The sequence below is a fragment of the Cololabis saira genome, chromosome 22, assembly GCF_033807715.1.
Source record: "Cololabis saira isolate AMF1-May2022 chromosome 22, fColSai1.1, whole genome shotgun sequence".
NCBI lineage: Eukaryota > Metazoa > Chordata > Actinopteri > Beloniformes > Belonidae > Cololabis > Cololabis saira.
Genome location: NC_084608.1, coordinates 20829451 through 20851483, shown reverse-complemented (window position 1 = coordinate 20851483; position 22033 = coordinate 20829451). Strand labels below are relative to the sequence as shown.

The 22033-nt window shown below is 39.1% G+C and overlaps 1 protein-coding gene across 1 annotated transcript in view; it reads left to right on the top strand.

Moving 5' to 3' along the window:
- The window catches only part of ptprn2 (protein tyrosine phosphatase receptor type N2), a 150367-nt gene that overhangs the window by 19497 nt on the left and 108837 nt on the right, over positions 1-22033 (top strand). The window contains exons 2-6 of the mRNA XM_061713609.1: positions 617-667; positions 10062-10175; positions 17770-18026; positions 21095-21548; positions 21694-21972. Of these exons, the coding sequence (XP_061569593.1) occupies positions 617-667; positions 10062-10175; positions 17770-18026; positions 21095-21548; positions 21694-21972 (1155 nt within the window). The remainder of the gene's footprint in view (positions 1-616; positions 668-10061; positions 10176-17769; positions 18027-21094; positions 21549-21693; positions 21973-22033) is intronic.

Sequence of the window (22033 nt, the reverse complement as noted above, 5' to 3'; positions counted from 1 at the left end):
ATCCATGCAAACACCACAATCCTAGCGGTGTGGGACTCATCAACCATTTTCAAATCCTATCTCCTCGGTAAATGCCTTTGCTGAAAGCTCATTTTGTCCCTGATGGTGTGATAACATTCAGCCTAAATGACACCTCCCTTTTTCTGTGGAAATGTGGAACTGCGGAAGATCACCTGTTCTGATCAATGAGCAGAACGACGAGTCCTTCACCGTTAGCCGCAATCCCCATGAGTGAGATATGAAGACAAAGAACAGCTATAGTATAATGTTCTTGCCCATCTGTTCATTTATTAGTCTGGAACAGCCATTCTTAGTCCAGGCGTTAAAGTTCATTAATATTCATACAACATTCATACATGGAAACGTTGCTCATGGAGTAGGGGTATTAGTGTCAGAGGCAGGATAGAACAAGTCGCACTAATTGATGATTGATGGCTCTGCCTTTAGCATGGAGGCTCGTGGCTGGAGCTAATCTACTGCTCAGCTGTACTTTTGTTCAGCGTCTGACTAATTTTGAATGGGGTTCTCTTCATTTCTACAAACCACGCTGACCTGACGGTGGCATGCTGAACTGTATTTTAATTGGCTCTCTCCTCTCTTTTACTCTGACCACCAGGTTGTCTGTTTCAAGACAAGCTCTGCACACCGTACGAGTTCTGCATCAACGGTGAGTCTTACTTAGAGATCTGTGTGCACCTGCTTCTCCTAATTGGTGTCCTCAGGAGGTATTGTGTTCCATTCAATGTCAAATCATTATCTACTGTCACAAATAATAACTGGCCATTTAAATTCACCTCTTTTAAAAGCTCTTTAAATTGCAACAATCATTTCTTTTTTTTCTAAATTAACAATTTTTTTTTTTACCTATTTTGCCACAAAACATAAAAGGGAGGTCTGACTTCAAACTAAATTAGTCTTTTGAGGTTTTGTTGAGACAGGGTATTTGGCTACCCTGCTGTTTAACATTTATCACTCAGTTTAAACAAAGGTGTTCACAGTTTTAACCAACTGGAATCTGTTTACCTCACAGGAGATGCAGAAGTGCTGCATTTTCAAATTTATACACTCTGTGTCCTTGGAGGGTCTGTCTTCGCAGAAAGATCAACAACTCACTAAATTTTCATCTACTTTGGTAGCATTTTGTATTATTACAATTTTCCAGTAAGCGTTCATGACAAACAATATTAAGTTGCATTAAAAGCACTGAAAAAAATAGACTTTGGTAACATTACTTTTTCCTCACCTCAAGATGATAGGTAAGAAAGGAAAACAATAATAAAAGAGACAATCTAAATCCTTTATTGATTGCAATGTCAAAAGGGATAAGTAAAGTTGAATTTTAAATCAAATTTATTGCTGTAGATCTATCTCAGGATCGTTCTCAAAATACAGAAGAAAAGTGATTTATTACTGCCAAGACCGTCTATTATTCTTGAAGAGGACACAGGCAGAAGACAGGTGCAGAGAAACTGTAATTAAAATGATTGCAAATTACTACACTGAATAATATGCTACCTGAAAAATAAATGAATCAATAAGCAATATACATTAAAGTTTTAAGTCTTGTTGGAATAAGCCAGTTTGTTTAGTGCAACCTACATGATTTGGTCTGACCTCCAAAAGCTTATACAGTATATACGTATATGTATATTAGTATATGTAATATTAAGTCACCAAATTAGCAAATTTTTACCGTTAAAGAGGCATGTTATACTTTTTACAGAAGCTGACAGCATTTCCTCATGTTTTAATGTAATGTCTACAGCTTAGCAAAATACTAGACGCATATAATCCAAAATACCGATTTTAAACCAGGACTTTATCCTTTTTGCTCACAGCGGCTGATTTTAGTAAGCTGAGTTTACCACCTCGTTCTCCCTCCTGTGAGATGTGGCTGTTATATAATACCAAATACACCAAGTCTGGATACGCATACTTGGGAATTCATAGCAGCAGGTTTGACTTGTACTTGACTTGAAGGATGGGAGGGAGATGTTTGGTCTGTCTTTAGAACCTTAGACTATATAAAGAGAATTATACAAACCCTCTGGACATCACCTATAGGTTTATGAAGAGCTTTGAAACCAGCTTTTGAGACCTATGGAGCATCTTGGCTCTACCTGACTCCACCAGGCATGGTTTATCCAAAATGTGCACGAAGGGAGGGACTAACAAGCCTGATTGTCAGACATCTACCGTAAATGAATTAGACAAGCTGCTTTTATTTTTTAGGTTAGCTTAGCCAATCCGGAGTCTTTAATTAAGTATATATAATATTGAATCATCAAATTAGCTAATTTAAATTCATTTAACTTTTTATTTTTTTGCCTCAATTCGAATCCAAGTGAGGCCTTCCAGGCCTTGAATGGTGCATTCAAGGTACCCTGCCTTGAGCAGGACGAACTCGCGGTCAGTTCACGAACTGTGACTTAAGCTTTTAATGCACAGCTCATAAGTCAAATTCATTGAAAATACTAATTGCTAAGTACTGAAGAGATGTCAGCTAGCTGTTTGACACCATAGACTGCAGTATAGCTTTCAGAACAAAAACTATCCTGACTATGGTATAAATTTGTGGCTTCACCTGAAGGTGAAGTATGTAACAATTCATGGACATGCTTGCATAATTCACCCAATGATGTGAAATCTACCAAAACCCTTTCTTGTACCAGGCTGTAAATTTGTTTATTTCTATTTGACCTTTTAACATGTCAGTGGAGATGGACTGAGTGTTTGAGCCAGTGGTTAGTCAAGGGACCAGTCAAGGGACCAGTCAGGGCTTATGTACCGGTACTTCCGGGATCAAGTCTGTTTTAGCGAGCTGGATGTCATCCCTTGATTGGAACAGCAGGGAACTCTTTGGCGTCAAAGCTTTGCTGGCGTGTCAACAAATTTCACAATACGACAGAGGAACATCTTAAAACTACATTCTATCACATAACAATAGTAATATTTTAAAGTAGTAACGTAGTATTATGAGCTGCCCTTTCTGCAGTTAGTTACGCTTATTGATGGCAAAATAATTTTTGGAAAGTTGCTGTCTCAAGCCTACACAAGTCTTTTAGCTTCAGATTTACTGTGCAGTAAAGTGCTTCAACTAAAGAGATGAAGTCTGGTTAGTTGTAATATAACTCTAATTTAATTGGAGGGTACTGCCTAGAAAAACTCAGCTCATCACACAAACTTTGTCCAAATTTTCATCTTAGATTTTACAACAATTGTCGCTTAGAAAGATATATGCTTGAACTCACTTTTTGTGCTAATCTATTGCACCTTTTAAACTCTTTTGAGTGTATATTTCTCAGAACTCACTGTACGTTCTAGCTCATTTTATACATATGCATCTAAGTCTAAAATGTGGAAGACTTCAGACAAATGGGAAGGAGGCTGCAGCAGTCTGAGCACACAGTAGTAACCTCATCGATCGATATTGCAGAATGTCTTCCCCTTCATACGCCAAGGTTTTCCCCATAGCACAGATGATCGCAACCTCATCTACAATCAGTCTCGTCGTGGGTGATGGATGTGTCTGTCTCAGTGGTTGCCGTGGCAACATGTCACCCGATGAATGGAGAGAAAATGTCAGACATTTTCACAGCATGGCATTCAGACGAGTCACGCAGCGGGCGGCGATTTTAACGACAGCTGATAGCACGTCGATATCGAGGATCGGCTTCACGAATGAGCCTTTGGGAAAGGTTAATATATTCTCAGATAGTGGAAGTTTTGAAGACAACAGCCATTGTTCAGCATACAGTTACACATGTATGGAAACACTCCTATGTCTTTGTACTCACATACATGAATACATGTCTGTTTCTTCAGGGTTGTTTTGATGGCTCTCCTCATTTATTTTCTGAGAATGCTTCCAGAAATATTGTTATCAAACAAGATCACACTAGTAATAGGAAAATTAGAACACTGAGAGACAATAGATGCAGAACCAGATGAACATGTGACAGAATGGAGGACAAGTGCTGAAAAACACAGGACAACTGCATAGAAAGTCTATTTATATGTTAATAGGAGGAGGAGGAAGATGACCCGAGGTAGCATTTGATTTCAGCACCAGTTTAAGATTTTATCTGTTTGGGATCTATTACTTTGTGACTTTACATGCGCTTGTAAACATGATCATTTCGTAGTGTTCATAGTAATTCATTATTCATATGCTATCAGTTTTCAGAACAGCTTTTTACATAAATAGTGAGGCAACTGACTCCCTACAATTAGCTATAGTAAGCTGAAAATTATACTAGATGGTAGGAACTTTATTTATAATATAAAAACTAAAAATCTTGTCCGTGGTCATTTAGTTAATATGAATCAGGACTAATAATACTTGTTATTCTTGATAAAATCAATTATATTCCAGATTAATCCGAAATTGTGCCAGTGTGATTTCAGTATAAATATTGAAATAGTTTTCTTTCAACCATCTCAATCAATTAACTCATCAAGCATTGCAGTTTACAGAGCGAATTAAAGGCACCAAAACCTCTGCAGTGTTCAAAATGAACATGACGAATACAATCAGAAGAAAACAGCAACATAACAAGACTATGAATGAAATTATAATATAGCGTAGCCATGACAACTAACACAGAATTCTGCCGGCCTCTGGACAGGCAAGGTAAGGCTTTATTATTTTTATTTCTATGGCACAATTCAACAATGAGGTTCAAAGTGCTTTACAAACACATTAAAACATAAATAAAAAGCATGAGATAAAATTTTAACTGAAAAAGAATAAATAAGAACAATAGATAAAAATTGGATCAAATCAGTAGTTCAAATATGATTACGTTTTGGATCTTCAGATAAAGAGCTTTACTCAAATGCAGCTGAGAAAATGTGAGTCTTCAACCTGGACTTGAATAAGTATTTCAGCCGATCCGAGGCTTTCTAGTTTTTCCAGACATGTGGAGCATCGAAGCTGAATGCAGCTTCTCCATGTCTGGTTGTGACTCTGATGAAATAACTGATCCAGATGACCTGAGGCGTCTGCTCTGGGTCAGGAGGTCACTGATGTATTTTGGTCCTGGACTTAGACCATTCAGAATGTTATAGAGTCTATCCTATGACGGACAGGCAGCCAGTGTAGAGACCTCAGAGCTGGACTGATGTGGTCCACTGTTTTGGTCTTAGTGAGGACTCGAGCAGCAGGCAGAGAGACGGAGTGATGAGCTGCAGGTTCTGGAGCATAAAAGTCCCAAACCTTTGGTGATAAATAATAACAGTTGTTTGCAATGGATATTTCTAATTTTTCTGGCGATTGGTGTCAAAACCAGTAATATCACTACTACTCTGCTATTTAGTAAAGATTAGTATAAACTGGACAAAATGTAAGTTGCTAACCGAGATTCTGAGATATGCAACATAATATCCATTTCACACCCTATAGCTCCGTTTAAATTACCATTTTGACAATTGTTTATACTTTGATAATGTTATTATAAAGCCTCAAATAGGTAGATTTTGATGACGATTGAGCCAAATTAGCTGTTTGACTTGCTAAAAGCTAAACAAAAGACAAACACATGAAATCAGTTGTCCTATTAAACTATAATCAGAGTAAGAAAAAACACTATAAGAAAACAGATAAATATCTTTTAAAAAGGTTAAACTATTCCTCTAAGAGCTGTTTTGAGGAGGGTGGAAATCAAATGGAGAGGCGCTGCGGGTAGGGTTAGGATTTGCAGCATATTAGAAAAGTAAATTCGGAGACCTCCTCCCTCATTTCCATATTAACCCAGTTTCAGTGGAACTGGGAGGGAGAAGGTTGTAAAGCAAAAATGCATTAAAAAAAGTATTTTAATTACATAGGCTAGCCTACATTTTTACAGATGGGAATCTAAGCTGTTGACATCCTAATAGAGTAATATTCAAAGGCTGAGAGGATGCTTGTAGCTCGGGTATATAATCATGGAAGGTTACGATGGAGGTGGTAACCGTTTCGAAATTTCTCTTTTCTTTCTTTAGCCTCTTTTTTTAGAGTAACCCCTTTGTTTACTCTGAGCCTATACTTGGTCACCATCCATTGTAATCCTAATGATCAGCAGCCACAGCACAGACAGATGATGAGGGGGAGTAACTAGGTCTCCCACTTTTACTCTCCATCAGCTCCCTGTAGGAGTAACCTGGTTTATTCTTGGCTGGGCCAACCGTTTTCTTCATCACCCTCGCTGTTGCCATGCAGGGCGCCTGAGGGCAGAAAAAGGTTGTGAGCTGGGGCTTCTATGGTGAGCCATTTTAGCACTGAAAATATTCAGTTCAGTCACTGTAAATGAACTTAAAAAAAAAAAAGAAACGTCCAACCCTTTAGAAGGACAAGTTTTGCATGTGGAAATACAGGGAAGACAATAAAATGTAAAAATATCCACAACATCTTTGACTCCTCCAGGTCAATTCACAGCCATTTGCGGTGGTCTATTTTGACAATTAACAGCACAACAAAATCTATGAAAACAATCTTAAATTGAGAATGAAGGTGCGCTGTCAGGTTTTAATCACTGCTCACAAGTCAACTCCAGATAGTGCTTAAAGTAACCAATGTGGTGATGGGCAGCACATTGGTATAAGGTATAAATATAACCACAACACAGATATCGTGCATGCAAAATCTAGCTGTGGAGACCAATTTTTTTTTTTAAACCAGCTGTAAATATGTTTATTTCTGCTGCAAAGTTGAACAATTTAAAAGAGGTGTCAATTGAGATTGGATCGCTTTTAGAGCCAGCCCCTAGTGGTCATTCAAAAAACTGTAGTTTTGTTCTGGATTGCATCCTACTACTAAACCATATGTAGCCCTCTAAACTTACATTATTTTGCATCAGGTCTTATTGGTTAAAGGAAGCAAGAATTAAAAAATACATTAACTTTTTCAAACTTTTTCAAAGATTTGTCTGATTTCATCTTCCACATATTTCTTGACATCCTCATCATCACTATTACATCTTATTTGTGATGCAGCCTTTTCAAATCTTAAGAGGAATACTTTTCTTGGGGTTTTTCAAAAAAAGAGTATGTAGAATAGCATTTTAATTTTAAACAGCTCTCTAGTGCGTGTGGCTCTCTGGTTTCATAGGTGCAGTAAAGTACAGCAGATAAGTACTCCGTTTCCCCCGGGGTGCTGGTGGGCTCCTATTAGACTCTTGACCAAGAGTGTTGTATCGATTGGTGGTTACATTGCCTTCACTCAGGCCAATATAATCTGAAATGGCCGCACTGTGTTTTAAATTTAAACAATCTGGGTGATGCTTCTATTGATCAAAAATGAGTGCAACTGCTGCATAAACACTTTGAATAACACTCAGGGAGAGAGAGCTGAAGAGGCAAATCCACAATTAATCAAAAATTCAATACGGTGCAGAGCAAATGTAAAGTATTAACTGGAAGGGAAGGAAACAGATTTGTTTTTAAAGTAAAAATATAATAATTAAGCTCATTTATACTCAGACAAATTCAGCAGGCAGCATGTTTTGATGCAGCTCTGCGAGTCTGATTTATCTTTATTAATTCCCCCATTTCCATGTGCATTACAGCGCTTGCATAAGTATAATTATCATTTCAAAGCCGCAGCCGTCACATTAAAATGGCCAGAATAACCAGTAAACACTTCATTAATAATACCCTGATCACTTTTGCACCTTTCTTCATTAGCACACTACATCTGGCCAGTTTCGGTGCATTGATTTAGGCCTATTCATTTTCATGACATGAGTTGCACAGCTAATACACCTGTTCCAATACGTCTTAATTTGCCTCCTGGGTCCGTCTGCTTCTCTACCGCCGTACAGTCTTTTAGAAACGCTTTACTGACTGTCAGCTTTCCTCCTGGCTCCTGTTATCCCAGAGCATTAGCTTTCACAGTTTAAATAGCTTTAGCGGCAGCCGGGCGTCGTTCTGTCTGTCACAGTGGGAGGAGAGGCAGCGTTCTGATTTAGAGCTCTTCACCTTTTTTACGCTGAAAATCTTCTTTATTCCCGTCAACATGCTGCTTATCCATACATAGCTTCTTTTTACTGACAATGTCACTGAGTTATAGGATTATACATTTGAGGACTGATTAATTTTGTGGCTTGCTTTGCATTCTGTGGATTACATTGAACAAGGTTTATTTGGATCGCTGTTGCCTCTTGCTCATCACATCTTCAGCAGCAGTCTTTTGTTGGAAAAAAAAGGGCAAAAATAGATTTATTGTCATGAAAATTACATTTTTGATTAATAAAAAATAATATAAATCTCATGCATGAATGCTGACATAGTTTATCTCTTTATGTTATTTTTAGCTGTGGACAGCCCTCCTTACATGCAACACATGCTTCACTCCTCCAGGCCTGGAATGAAAAGGTCTTTTTTTCCCACTCTAAGCCATAAAGCACTACGGGTCTTGTTTTGATCCCTTCGGTATTGTGAACATACATTCTGAAATGACGAAACAGTGCTGTGATCTGTCGGGCGTGTGGCTCTGAATGGCTCAGCATCAATAAATCATTCAGCTGTTCTCTTTGACTGTGTGTCTCGTTGCTAACGGGAATGTCCCTGACTATGGAGAAGGAAGTAACATGGGCCATTTCCATGGAAACTCGTGAGAGATGTACAACATCAAACATTTAGCGTTTTCCGTCACTCGTTATGTCACCAGCTTCCCTTTATTTATTTCGTAATATGTGTTGTATAAATGAATGCCAAAGATCCATCTGCTAAATGAATTTCTGGTAAAACTCGGCAAGCACATGAAGTTGATGTTTTATGGTGCACAGACGTCTGTCAGGATCTGTATCTGTAGGCGGAAAGTTTTCTTCTGCACTGTTTGAGATCTCAAAATAACTGCTGTGCGTCGTACTGAGTTGTCAGAATTAATTTCCCTCCTACCTTAGGCTTTTTCCTGTGTAGAGCTGTTTTTGCGAGGAAACCGGCAGATAGGAATGTCTGAATCCTGCAGGTCAAGATTTAATTTAAAGCCTCATCAGACATGTCAATATTATTTTATCTGTTATCAATTATGTGTCGTTGAATTTTATGCTGAACATGGCATCAAAATGACCTCTTTTAGTTGATGCTATACTTTTTATAATCTGTTCACTCTATGTAAAGATGAAATTTTAAATGGTCCTCTCTGTGTCAAAATGGTACATTGCTTATACAACTGAGTGATTTAATGGATCATAAATCCTTTGATTTACTCTTTTCTATTTAGCTCTCAAGCAAAAACTGCATTACATGAGCAGGCTGGAAATTACAGAACGTAATGGGCATCAGTATTTGTGTGTTTTTTGAGATCAGGAAATGTAAGTGAGCATCATTTGTAGTGCCGTCTGCTGCCATTGTCTGACATCTTGGGGCTAATTATTGGTAGGTGGTGGTGCATGACCAAGTGTTGATTCATATCATTAGATCCAATCAAATCACAGTGGCATCCCTTACATGCACTCTCACATGGTTGCATGTACGGCAGCTCACATATGCATACATGAAGGAAACAGCTCAGATTTAATCAGCAGGATTCATTTCCACAGAGCGTCTTTGAGCTGGACTTTCATTTAGCGAGTTTAGCCAAGAAGATGCCCTTGTTATCTTCTCTGTTCATTTATATTCCAGGCCTTACATTTACACACTGGTTTTTGACCCCCGAGCCTCAGCATCCTTTAGAGTTCTAGACTAGCCATTGAAATATGAGGCTGATTGGGAGTCTGCGGTGTGGGTTGCCTAGCAACCCAGGCAGGAGACCTACTGATAGGGAGACAGTCGGGGTGTCTGATAAAGTCCTTTCTGCTTTGAATGTCTGCTTATCGTGGTGATGTCACATTAAAAAATGTCAGCTCCCACACCCCCCGAAACAATAGGAAAAAAAAAAAATTCAAGTGCCTCTCAACATTATAACCTTTCATCTAAGCCAATGCATGTATTTTCATTTCAGAAAACATATTAAAGTCTGCAGGACTTTTTTTTTATTGTGTGGGTTTTTTCCCAATCCCATCATGTTCACCACTCATCTATTTATTTATTTATCTTTCCCTAACCCCCCTTAAAAATGTGCGCCTGTTCTTCCTCCATAGATGCCGTGTTTGGAAGGTGCCAGGAGCTGGCAGGTGCAGACCTGTACACGTATGATATTTCCCCAGCCGCTCTGCAACGCCTGAGGATCCTCCTACAGAAACTGGCTCACAGAGGTGCAAACTGTCTGTCTATCTTTGTCAGTGTTTCTTTCAGCAACATCAGTCATCCGTAGTGGTTTCAGCAAATGCTGTTGTGCAAAAGAAGCCAAATAAGCCAAGCTGTCTCATGGCTGGCACAGCACACCGACGCAGTGCTAGAACAGGTCATTTGACTCATATTGGACCATTATTTTGCAATCATTGCCTAACTCCATGAGCCAATTTTATGGGTTTATATGCTGGTTGGGCATTTAGAGCATTTTATTTTCTTGGACTGGAAAGCGAGATATGTCGTTTAACCGCATCAGGCAATCTCTTGAACTCGGTCAATGGTTGACAATAGCGTGCTTGTGATAACATATTATAGCTTCAGGCAGTTGTAATGCATTTATAATAGGATTTCTTTATAACTTGATTAAATACAGATATATATATGTTTATCTTGATGAAGAATGAATTGAAAGGAGGAATACATTTTCCTTGTTTTTCAACCTGGACTCAAACTGAGTTTTCTTTGGCTTACGTATATTTTACGAGTCACATCAGTGCATTTTATCAGTATTTGTAATTTATGCAAGCAAGATTTGATATTCACATCTTGTACTGGAAAACAGTCTTCTCTTGGTTATGGTTATTGAATTGCGAACAACAGATAGAAATGACTGCAGCCTCCAGGCTATGTGCTTCGCAAATTAGATGATTTCTGTTTATGCTAGAAAATATGAAACAATCAGTAACATAACCTCCAATGATGTTTTCTGGAGCCAAAACTGTAATTTGGTGATAATTTCAGGTAAAACATTTAAACACTGTTTCAGACTTAATTGCTTTAAAAAGTAGAAACAAAACAGAGCTTAGAGTGTACTTTTTGGAAGCCTTTGGATCTAATTAGCTTTGATTAAGTGTTTGCACAGCATGTCAATTAAACATGCAAAGAAAAGAAAAAAATAATAATTTGACCAAGAGTATGCAAGATTATGACATAAGTAAGGTAGAAAGATCAGCTTTCATGGGTAGTATGTATTATTTTAGGTATAAAGAAATTATATTGAGTTTAGTTGTAAAAGAAAGTGCTTTTCGTCCACGTCTTTTTTTCCACATTTTCTGCACAGCATGTAATTTCACTTATTCTCCACAAGGGTGCAGTAGACACCTTTAAAACGGTCACTACAAATATAAGCACTTCGAAAATAATTGGCTTTCCAGGCCAGTCTGAGCTTAATATCATTTAACAGGCATGAACCAGTGTTGAAAATCATTAAGAGTATGAAAAAAAAAATTAGAGTGATGAATATTGAGCCAGACGAGACCACACATTTATTGTAATTACTGCTTAGAAATAAACAAATGAGAGCGAGGAGGATGAAAGGAGATCCACTGTGTAATTTTATTTCTTTGCTTATTTGTTGTAAAGGGTTTTAAATAATGTTTCATGGCAGGACCTCTTCTCTGACCTTGTGTTTTAAGGCAGCCGTTTAACAGACATGACATCATCACTCTGAATCAGTTCTGCCTTTATTCTCTGATAGGTTCACATCAACAGACAGACAGCGTTATCTGTGGATGAATCCACAGTGCACTGTTAATGCTCTGTGTCATGTTATCCTAATCATTTCAACAACTATTAAAGTGCCATATTTCACATGGGGACCCTTTTTTTTTAGCACAGAGATGATTGTAGAGGCCACTGTACTGTAACCTAAATTGAAGAGATGAAGAAGAAGAAGGGGGGGGGGGACATCAATGGCATTGATTTACAATCCTCTTTATCTTGCATCAGAGCAGGTGGAAATCACACTATCTGTGCTCACTGCGCAGCGCCAATGTCATTCAGATCAATAGAAATTGACCCTTGTAGAAAAGGGCTCGGGTTGTCTATCTGTGTCCCCATTGGCAGAGCTCTTTGTCCGTCATTACATTTTCACTATGATACCTTTGAATTAGAGGTGCAGTCCTCCAGCTTTTATTTTCCAGCACCAAAAGTGAAGCACATCATATGAAGTCCACAGTGCTTCCACTCCTTTTGTAGCCACACCGCCAGCATGAGACCTCGGAATCATTAAGTATCTGCTTAATGTTTGCACGTTTGGGCTTCCTGAAATTGGAAAAAAAAAGAGCCTCATATATTACAACTTCTGTAATTTGAACTTGATCGATTATATATGTTTAAACAAAACAGTATTTAACTGAGCCTCCTCTCAGTTCCACTTTTAAACAGAGGTTCAGTACTAAATAATCAGCTGGAACTAGGCAGACAGTCTGGACATGCTAAAGTGCCCTTTTGGGGGCGTAGTGATAGAAATAGAATGTTGAAGACTGAGCATGAAACAATATATTTTCCATAACAAAAAAGTATTGATTTAATAAAGAAAATAAACCTGTAATATTATCATTGTTATTATGAGTTTATTACTGCGAATAATGGTGATGCTAAAACATCACTATTCGTGGTCTTGTACTGTATCACTGCCATGAAATGAAAGTAAAGAAGACGATGCAGTGTCTGGCTAGCTGTGTGGCTGCTACTGCCATGCAACATTAAGTTGGAGGAGATGAGAGACGAGGCATTATCGATGTCTGAAAAAAAGCTCCTATTTGCAAAATGATCCAGGAAAAACCTAATCTGCACTTTGCACGGCATTAATACCTAATTAATAGAGTTAACATGTGATATAGTTCAAAAACTGTTTATCATGTATTAGTAACAAATAGTATTCTGTAAGAAGATAACCTTTTTTTTTTGTTTTCCTGCGAAGAGTGAATTTTTGAGATAAGAAGATCAATATGTGCACTCAGAAAAGTTAGTTTAGCTATAGCTGGTGTAGATTTAAGATCGTCTCAAGCTCCCAAATCAGTCAAAGGTCCTGTGTTTGTACAGTATGTTTCAAAATGTGAAAATGACACATACGCTGAGCTTTCCTGTTCACAGAGAGTTGGTGATGCTATTTTTAAAAGATTTGTTTGTACTCATTCTGGATGTGAATTTGATCTAAGTGCAGTTAGGCTAAAGGCTAAAGTAGAGCTAATGTCTTTGTTTGTTTGTTTTTAAATGTAATAATACCATATCAATTGAGAGATCATTAAATTAGATACTGCACTGTGATGGTCAGTTTACCCTTTAGCAATAATAACTGTTCTTTCAGTGTAGAAAAGAATATACTTAAAATGATAGTTGTAGTTTCATTAGATGATGATGTCTTCCTTAGAAAATCACATAATCACAGTTTGATTCTTTTATAATATTCTACTTATTTGAATGTTAGCATTTGATGCAAACTTATGGTTGACCATGATGTCTGACCTCACCTGTAATTGCAGGAAACTGAGCCAGTCAGGCTGGCTGAGGGGTCTACCATAGGAACATTATCTCCAGCATCGCTATAACAAAAGATTGCCCAAAGGAATAAAGGGACTTTCTTCTACTTATCCATCTGATACTGATTATGCTAGCAATGTAACACTGCATATATTGTATATGTTGTATTTACAGTCCAACCTCTTGTGTGTGGATATTATAAACTACTAATGACCCTCAACAATTCCCCCAAAGCAGTGGTTACTGTACTTTTTCACTTGGTTTTCTTCATTCTCAAATCTTTTTTGTTCAGAGTAATCAGAGAATAATAAAGATCACAGTTTGCACTGCAGCCCCCCCCACCCCCCCTCCGTTTTTGTAATCTGGAAGAACAGTTAAAATTAATAACTTTTATGTGGACATTAGTTCATTATACAGTTATGCAAATGTAATGAAGCTCTAACCTGAAATGCATTAACAATATGTGGGATGTTTCTCTTCAGCCTTGATTGCAAAGCTACAATTTTGGCTGAAATCTTTGTTTAATAGCTTTCTGACAGATAGAAGTAGCATCCAAGTGTTGTCCCTGAGGTTTTTGTTTGACTGTTACAGCGATTTATTGCTAAAGAGTGGAAAAGACTTAGTTAAAAATTCTGTGATTAAGTAGATGGACCATGTTAAACTACAGCAACCAGTAGCCAATTCTCCAGCCTACGCTGCACAGAGCAGCAGATATATTGTTGTAGGAGAACCAAGTTAAGTAAGATGATGCTTCGTGACGTTTGCATTAGCTCCATTGACAGGAGTCATCAGTCAAGGAGAATCGGTGACCAGAAAGTGACATCACTTTCCACCAGAGCAACTGAAACGACATGCTTTTTATGGTCCTACTTTACCTCCTGCACAAAAACGTCTCTGTGAAAAACAAGCAACAGAGGTTCTTGGTCTCATAGTATGATTGCTAAATAGTACTGCAGAGAATGCTCACAAACTACCATCTTCTACGGAGTCAGCATACACTCTTACGACATTAAAGGTATGATACGTTTCTTTAGATGACATAATGTTTGTTGATATTTAAAACATAACATTTACACACCTCCCTGTGACTCCATCCAGTGATCCTCAAGAAAACACACTCCATCATGAAATCTCCTAAGCCTCCCCCACCTTCCTCACTTCATATATATAATCACAAGCCACACCTCTCTGCTGTAAAAAAAGAAAAAAGAAAAATTGGCTGTTGAACCGACTTCACTACAGCAGACAACAATAGGAGCTCCTATTATTTTCAAAGCTTCATCAATTGGTCACCTCAGTATTTAAACCCCAACAATGTGCTCTAAAATAATGCAAAATGCTGGTAAACAAGCTCCGCCTCCAGTTGACTGAAAGATGTTGCAGGTATCAACATTAAAAAGAGCAATCACCTAATAAAAACACTCATTTCCCATTTAGCATGTTGTGTTTGAACTATACTTAACATGGTTTTAAATTATTTGCATGCATTTTTATGTGTATTGAGTTTTCAAATAAGCATCCTAGCTTTTTGATGTAGATAAATATAATAATACTAATACACACGAAACTATCAACATAAAACTCATGGAAAACAAATTTGTATGTTTCAAAAGGCGTTTGTAGATTTATTCAAAGTTTGGCGTCAACCTCACCAGCGCAGTGTTGATTTAATTTGACTGTTAAACTCAGAGTGACACTTTTCATTTTGACTAATTAGGTAAAACTTGCTGCTGAATTATTCATGCTCTTTTCTATGAATGCTTTTAAAACCAGTTGGTGGACAGAAGCACAGAAAAGGGGAAAATCTGCATTTCAAAATCACCATATGAAACAAGAAGACATGTTGACAGGATCTCATCTAATAGGCTTTGAATATTTAGGGGAGTCCCCCCTTCTCTTCCTCCGTCTCTCTCAGGGAAGACGTACAGGAGACCAACGGAAATACCTTTCTTTTTCGAAAGCTGTTGGGCTAATGGCAAAGCATTAATTAGCCGAGGCATTTGTCTGAGACGGACCTGTTACCCTTAATAGACAGAAAGTGGTAGGATTTGATGATGAAGCCTGCTTTTTCTCTGGACTTACAGATTCATTTACACAACATTTAATTGCTCAGTGTCAAGCTAATCAGTTGAAAGGTTCATTGAGAGGAATCTGAGCTCAAAGGCCCCACCACCTCTCTCCTTGACTTTTTGCTTTACAAAATGGCTCATTTTAACTTTGTTATTTATGCTGGCACACCTTTTCTTTCAAGTGTGCCCATCACAGACTCACAAAACATGGCATGTATGGAAATGAGCGCATCCCTCTGGAGACGGTGGGGATAGAGGTGTCACAGTCAATGAAGCCGGCCTCATGTTGTTTGTGGTGCCATCAGACATTTAGTCTGAAACCATTTAACCAGCCGCAGTAAACTGCAGGTAACATATGGATTGTTCAGGGCTGGATCCAGAGCTGAGTTCCCCATTGACTCAGATGACAGCGTAAACGATCATCGCCCCAGCGCCATATAGGCAGTATACCCCACATCGCGTAAGCCATGGGTAGTTAACCATCATTGTTGTTTGGATGGATGGATGTGCTGCGTTCCAGAACAGGGACACCATACGCCGTTTGGTGCTCCATTCAGCGCTGCCAAGAATGACTGGAGGCATCTGGAGCTGCTCTGCATCGCTCAGATCCTCGTCTGGCGCTTATGAATATCTATGAGAGCATCCAGCGACTGAGGGTGAGAAACCAGGCTAATGAAGATGTTCTGCAGGGTTAATACTTTCATGTTTTCTCATATTTCCAGCATGGATGTTAGTTTATTCACATTAAACACGCCCACATGATTAAGAGCAACAATGTCAAATGAGTTGTGCAAATGCTGAACTGTAAAGCAGTTAAAAATTTTGAAAATGCACCACGCTGTAATGTGTTGTTTTTCATTAAATAATGCTTCTGCACTGCAGTGGAAGTGCCATCAGTGCACATCTTGGCTCCTTGGGAAAGAATATTATCTTTGGTGTGCCTGTGCTCTTTGACGATGGAGTCATGCGTTTCTTGGCTTAATGTGAATGGAGCCATGTTTGGGTTTTTTTGTTTTGTTTTGTTTTTTTTGGATAGCTCCATCTGCTCCTGGCACTACTGCGTTTTGCCTCTGCCCAGGAGTTCTGCATCTCAACTATGTGTTGGCAATTAGCAGGGATGTTGGCATGGCATCGGGGCACAGTGTGACATTCTCCCCAAGCTTGTTGACTAGCTATGTGAATGTGTGTCTCTCTCTCTCTCTCTCTCTCTCTCTCTCTGTCTGTGTGTGTGTGTGTGTGTGTGTGTGTGTGTGTGTGTGTGTGTGTGTGTGTGTGTGTGTGTGTGTGTGTGTGTGTGTGTGTGTGTGTGTGTGTGTGTGTGTGTGTGTCTCTATGTATATACATGTCACCACACATTAATTCTAAACACTAATTTCAGACATTATACCTTCAGATTTTGCTTTTTTCTATAACAATAACAAGACTCAAATGTAATAAATGCCATCATTATTGATTATTTTAGTCATGCTGTGTGAAGATTATAAGTGATAGTCTAAGTCTACTACCTTACACAGTTTGCAGGGTGTACAGTACCTCGCAGTCCTATGATGGCAGTTTGGTGGTACGATGTCTTTCTCCTCACAACAAGAGGGTTCCTGGTTTGAATCCATGCTGGGATCTTTTGCACGTTCACCATGTGTTTATAATCTCCCTGTGCTTTAATCTGAGTATTCTGGTTTACTTCCAAAGTCCAAAGAACATGCGTTTTAGGTTGATTTGTGACTCTAAATTGCGTGTAGTAGGAGTGAGCGTGAATGTGGTTCTGTGATGGACTGGCGACCTGTCCACGTTCTTCCATGTGGTGCCAGCTGGGATTTCCTCCAGCGCCCCTCTGAACTTGAGCGGGAAGCAGCAATTGACATCAATTGATTTAACAAGAAAACATTATCTTCTTGCAGCTTCATATCTCTTGATATAATGTAATAAATAGTCGGTCCATATTAAAAATAACTGACTAATCATTTGTTGCAGCTGCGCCTATCAGGTGCTCTCTTGCATCCAATGAGAATTTAAAGACCTCTTTCCCATTATGGCTGTTAAACTATGATGCAACACTTTGTCTTTTCAATATTTAGGATGCTCAGTCTGTGTTTATGTTTGTTACCCCAGCTTATAAAGCATTATTGAACTGCTGTTAAATCCAAAGTGCAAGCCAGACCACAAGGTTCCACCTGCTTTCATTGATAGAGATTCAGAATCTCACTTTGACCTCTTTTGTTTCCAGGTTTGACATGGGAGGACGACATCACTCAGCAGGTTATCTCTAGAGAGCTCTCCAAATTGAGGAATATCCCCTTCCGCCACCAGAGCACACCTCCAAGCCCCCTGACTGCACTCAGCAACTCCAGAGATAGAAAGCTAAGCTCTGCACAGGTTGACCTGAGCAGAAACCTGCAGCAGTATCTGACAGGGCTGGGCTTTCTGCAGCAGGCCGGGGGCAACCAACGACCTGGAAGCCAACGAGAGGAAGACAGGGTTCAGGTGAGAGTCCAACATACTGTAAATACAGAGCATTCGGTTTGATGGATACACAAAAGTAATTTCCTGAAAGATTAAAGAAAGGCTTTGGCAGATGTAACTTTGTTACACCGATGTCATCAGGGCAGTCATAACTTCAATTTAGGAAGGAATTTGTTATTTGCCAATGTACAGTTTTAATGAACTAAAACAACATATAAGAAAGCTAGTATTATGATTTCAAAATATATAAGGAGGTCCACTGAATAGTGTTTTTGGAGCATTTTCGGAGCATAATACATGATAAAATACATAAAATACAGTAACTCTGCTGCTACATAAAAGAAAAAAAGAAAAAATCGGCTTCAGGCAGATTATTCAACTTTCTGTAAGTCTCTAAAACAAGTTTTGGGCCTAAATAGAGAGAAGGCACTCAAGCTCAACATTACGGCAATAATGCTGCCCCATTTTTCAAACATAAACAAAACAAAAACACAAAATTTCGTCTGCTAATTCATTTTTTTTTGTTTTGTAACAGAGAGCCATGAATGTCCTTTGCGTGGGTCATGCTTTCGTTGGTCCTTTGCTTTTGTTTCTAGCTTTCTGTCCTCTCTCTCTCTCGCTCTTTCTCTCTTCGGCCTCTCCCTCCCTCCCTCTGTCACCCACTGAGCAGGGACCTTTTTGTACACAAAGGTCGTCCATCACCTCTTTACATTATTCAAGCCTCATATTTAGGGTGGGTGCCCTGCTTTGTGTGAAATGCGCTTGGAAGCCCTTATAGTTAAGCCGCTTCCTGCCGCTGTGTCAGTGCAGTCATAATGCAAAGTTGAAGAGTTCAGGACCTTCCTTATTGATGAAATGAGGTCCTTTGTTGTGTGGCGTGATGGAAAGAGGCAAACATGGTTAGTATGAATGGCAGTGCACCTCTGTCTTGCTGTGCTAATACCATTATGGCTTCTCAGTATTCCGTCCCTGGAAAGACTGACATTTTCTCTATATGTGTTTGAAGGACAGAAAATGGCACAGAGGGAGAAAGCTTGTACTAGTGCCGCAGTGACATGGAGAAAAATGCTATTCAGTGGGTCACATTTAGTGTATGCTGTGAGCGTGGGCTCTTATTACTCAAATGAGATGAATGATTCCCCATCCCCGCAGAGAGAAGAAAGGAATAAAACCCACATTTTGGTGCCAGTATGATATCAACGCCAAATGAATCCACCACCAGATAGTTGAAAGGCCTCTAAATGTGATGCAGCGCGTGCATTGTAACACAAATGCATTATTCATTTGGTGTGAAATATAAACTCGTATGACTAACTTTGAAATCAGGTGTTTCACTTTTTTTCCCTTTCAGATAAGGGATTGCCCCTACTTTTTTCACAGAGAGGATTTGCTTTTAAAGTTTGTTGTGTGTTGTGGAAATGCATGAAATTATTCTTTGAGTGACACTATCTCATCTATGATTTCCATAATGCAATTTCCAAGGGCAGTTGTCTTTGATCTAGAATCCCTATTCATATCCTGTCCTGTCTCGTCGAGCCCACGTTGCTTTGCTCTTTATTCTGTGACAACAATGTTGACCCACTACAGACCATTTGATGTCATCATGCAGAAAAAAAAAAAGAAAAGAAAAAAAGGCCACTGCAAAGTCCAAACCAGGATGAAGATTTATCATATGATTGATGCCATTACAGCTTTTAAGAAATGTGCAAAACATCTCTGCAGCCATGCCAGCAGCTTTGACTAACATGTCGATGTATTCCAGGTCCTCTGTTTAATCTTTGGATGTTAGGATACAAACATTTTCTGTTCAGTGCACAAAGCACAAGTGAAGCTGGTTGCAATGCTGTTAGGTCTGTGGGTATTTAATCATAAAGAAACATCATGTCATTTAAAAATCAAATTTCAACCCTTTTCCAGAGCCTGATCTTTTGGATTCAAACGAATATTTACTTCATTTAATTAATTAATTTATTTTAAACAGGTGTCTGTGTGAGGCGTCTATGAGTTGTTATAATCTGACCTGCAGTGTACGGCGGCTGCAGTGCTCTCAGTCTGAGAAACTGGGATGATAAATAACGATGTCAAAACCTAATCATATTGAGGGCCAAAAGGACTGTATTTTCATCAAACCTCATAAATTTCATTGGAGTTTGAGTGAGTTAGATGTAGGACATTTACAACACATTACTTTGGTGGCAGTTATTTACTTTGCCTCTACATTTTCTTTACTGCAGAACATCTGTGCTGCAACACAGTCCACTGACCCAGACTGTGTCGCTCTGGCGCTAAAGTAATGCACTGTAAAATCAAAATAAGGTGTTCACTTGCTCCACGATCAAATTCATGATGTTGGAGGTGATTTAGATGGTCCTCTTTGGCATTCACTCTGACAAGCAGTTATTCAACCCCCCCTAAATTGTCCTTGAGTCTCCAAAATGAAAATGCTGTCAACATCAAGATATCCAAGAAAACTTGATGACTTAAATTGAAGACGTTATGAACAACAGTGATTTGTCAGCAACAGTGTACAAATGAAATGGACTGGGTCAGGAAAAATTTGTTAGAAGAATTTTAGTTTTGTATATTCCAAAAGTTATTCAAGTTATTGATTTTCTAATCTAATTTTTAATCACACGCAGTATATCATCCCAAGAAAGTTCATGTGTCAGCCCCAGGTGTAAGATGCAACAAAGTGCACCACTAGTGCCACAAAGTGGAATTACAAGCTCTACTAAAAGCTGTACTGCACCGTCCACTCTAATCAGCACAGTATTATCAGTTGCTCAGAAGTCAACCCATTTATATACTCCATGTGGCCAAAAGTGGTATGAATGAATGAATGAATGAATGAATGAATGAATGAGTGAATGAATAGTCTTTATTTCGGTCTTAAGCCTTGTACAAGTTATTTTATGTATTGCTACATAGCATTATTATCATTATTAACAAAAAAAAAATATGTGGACTAAAATGGCAGCCAGCTTCATGGATGATCACAGATGGATGTTACCATCATATAGCCAATAGTATTGTTAAAATTATATTAAAATGCTCTAAATTTGGTAAACGGGGTATATGTTGTCTTACAGAATAAAAACCTCAAGTATGATGGCCTATTGGAGCCTGGCCGTCCAAAACCCAAGCAGGGCTGGAAAGAGACCACGCTGTACAGTCTTCAGAAAGGAGCCAGCCAACCTCCAGTCACTAAAGTCATTACCCAGAGTGGAGAGGGCAGACATCCCAAGCTGAGCAAAGCCTACTCCGTCCAGGACCCGGAGAGGAGCAAGCTCTTCTCCAACCATCTGGAGCGGCTTTTTGCCGGGGCACCAGGCACTCAGCAGGAAGTACCAGGCGGCGAGGCTGTTTGGCCGAAAGGAAAGCTCCACTACCTCAGCCACATGTCGCCAGCTCAGAATGTTCCTGCAGAGTCAAAGATTCAAGTTGCTTTTGGATCCAAAACTGAAAAGCCTAATCTTGACAGACTGCTGTTCAAGGCTGGCGCAAACCGACTCCCAGCAAAAAAACCTCTCAATGTCATGGATGGTAAGTATTGTGTAGCCTGCAAGTGTAGGTTATATGATATCCTATGGCACATTTATAGGACATTATTGTTCATCTTTACTTATTAGTTTGAATTTTCTGCAACATTTTGTTTCTGCATCGTTTCAAATCTTCTCTGTCTGCCCAGAGCCTTTTACTCTAAATGGTGTGAACCAGTTGGGGAGGCCCAGCATCAACATGCAGACTTTGATGGGCAAAGACCTGGACCAGCTGGCTGGGGTCATCGCAGCAGCTCTGCAGGAGGCGGATGAGGAGCGGCCAGGCCCAGGAGCCGCCGACCCCAGGGGGGAGTTCGGGGGTAACCGTAAGCCACTGACGACAGTGCTTCTGAATCAGGAAAAGGCTCTGAAATCAGATAAAGTGCAGGATCAAAACCAGAAAGACATGCTGAGTATAAAACAACAAGGTTGGTGTTTGTGAAGTTTTGAAAACAGAATAAAAGCTGGCAGAATTAAAAATAGCAATGT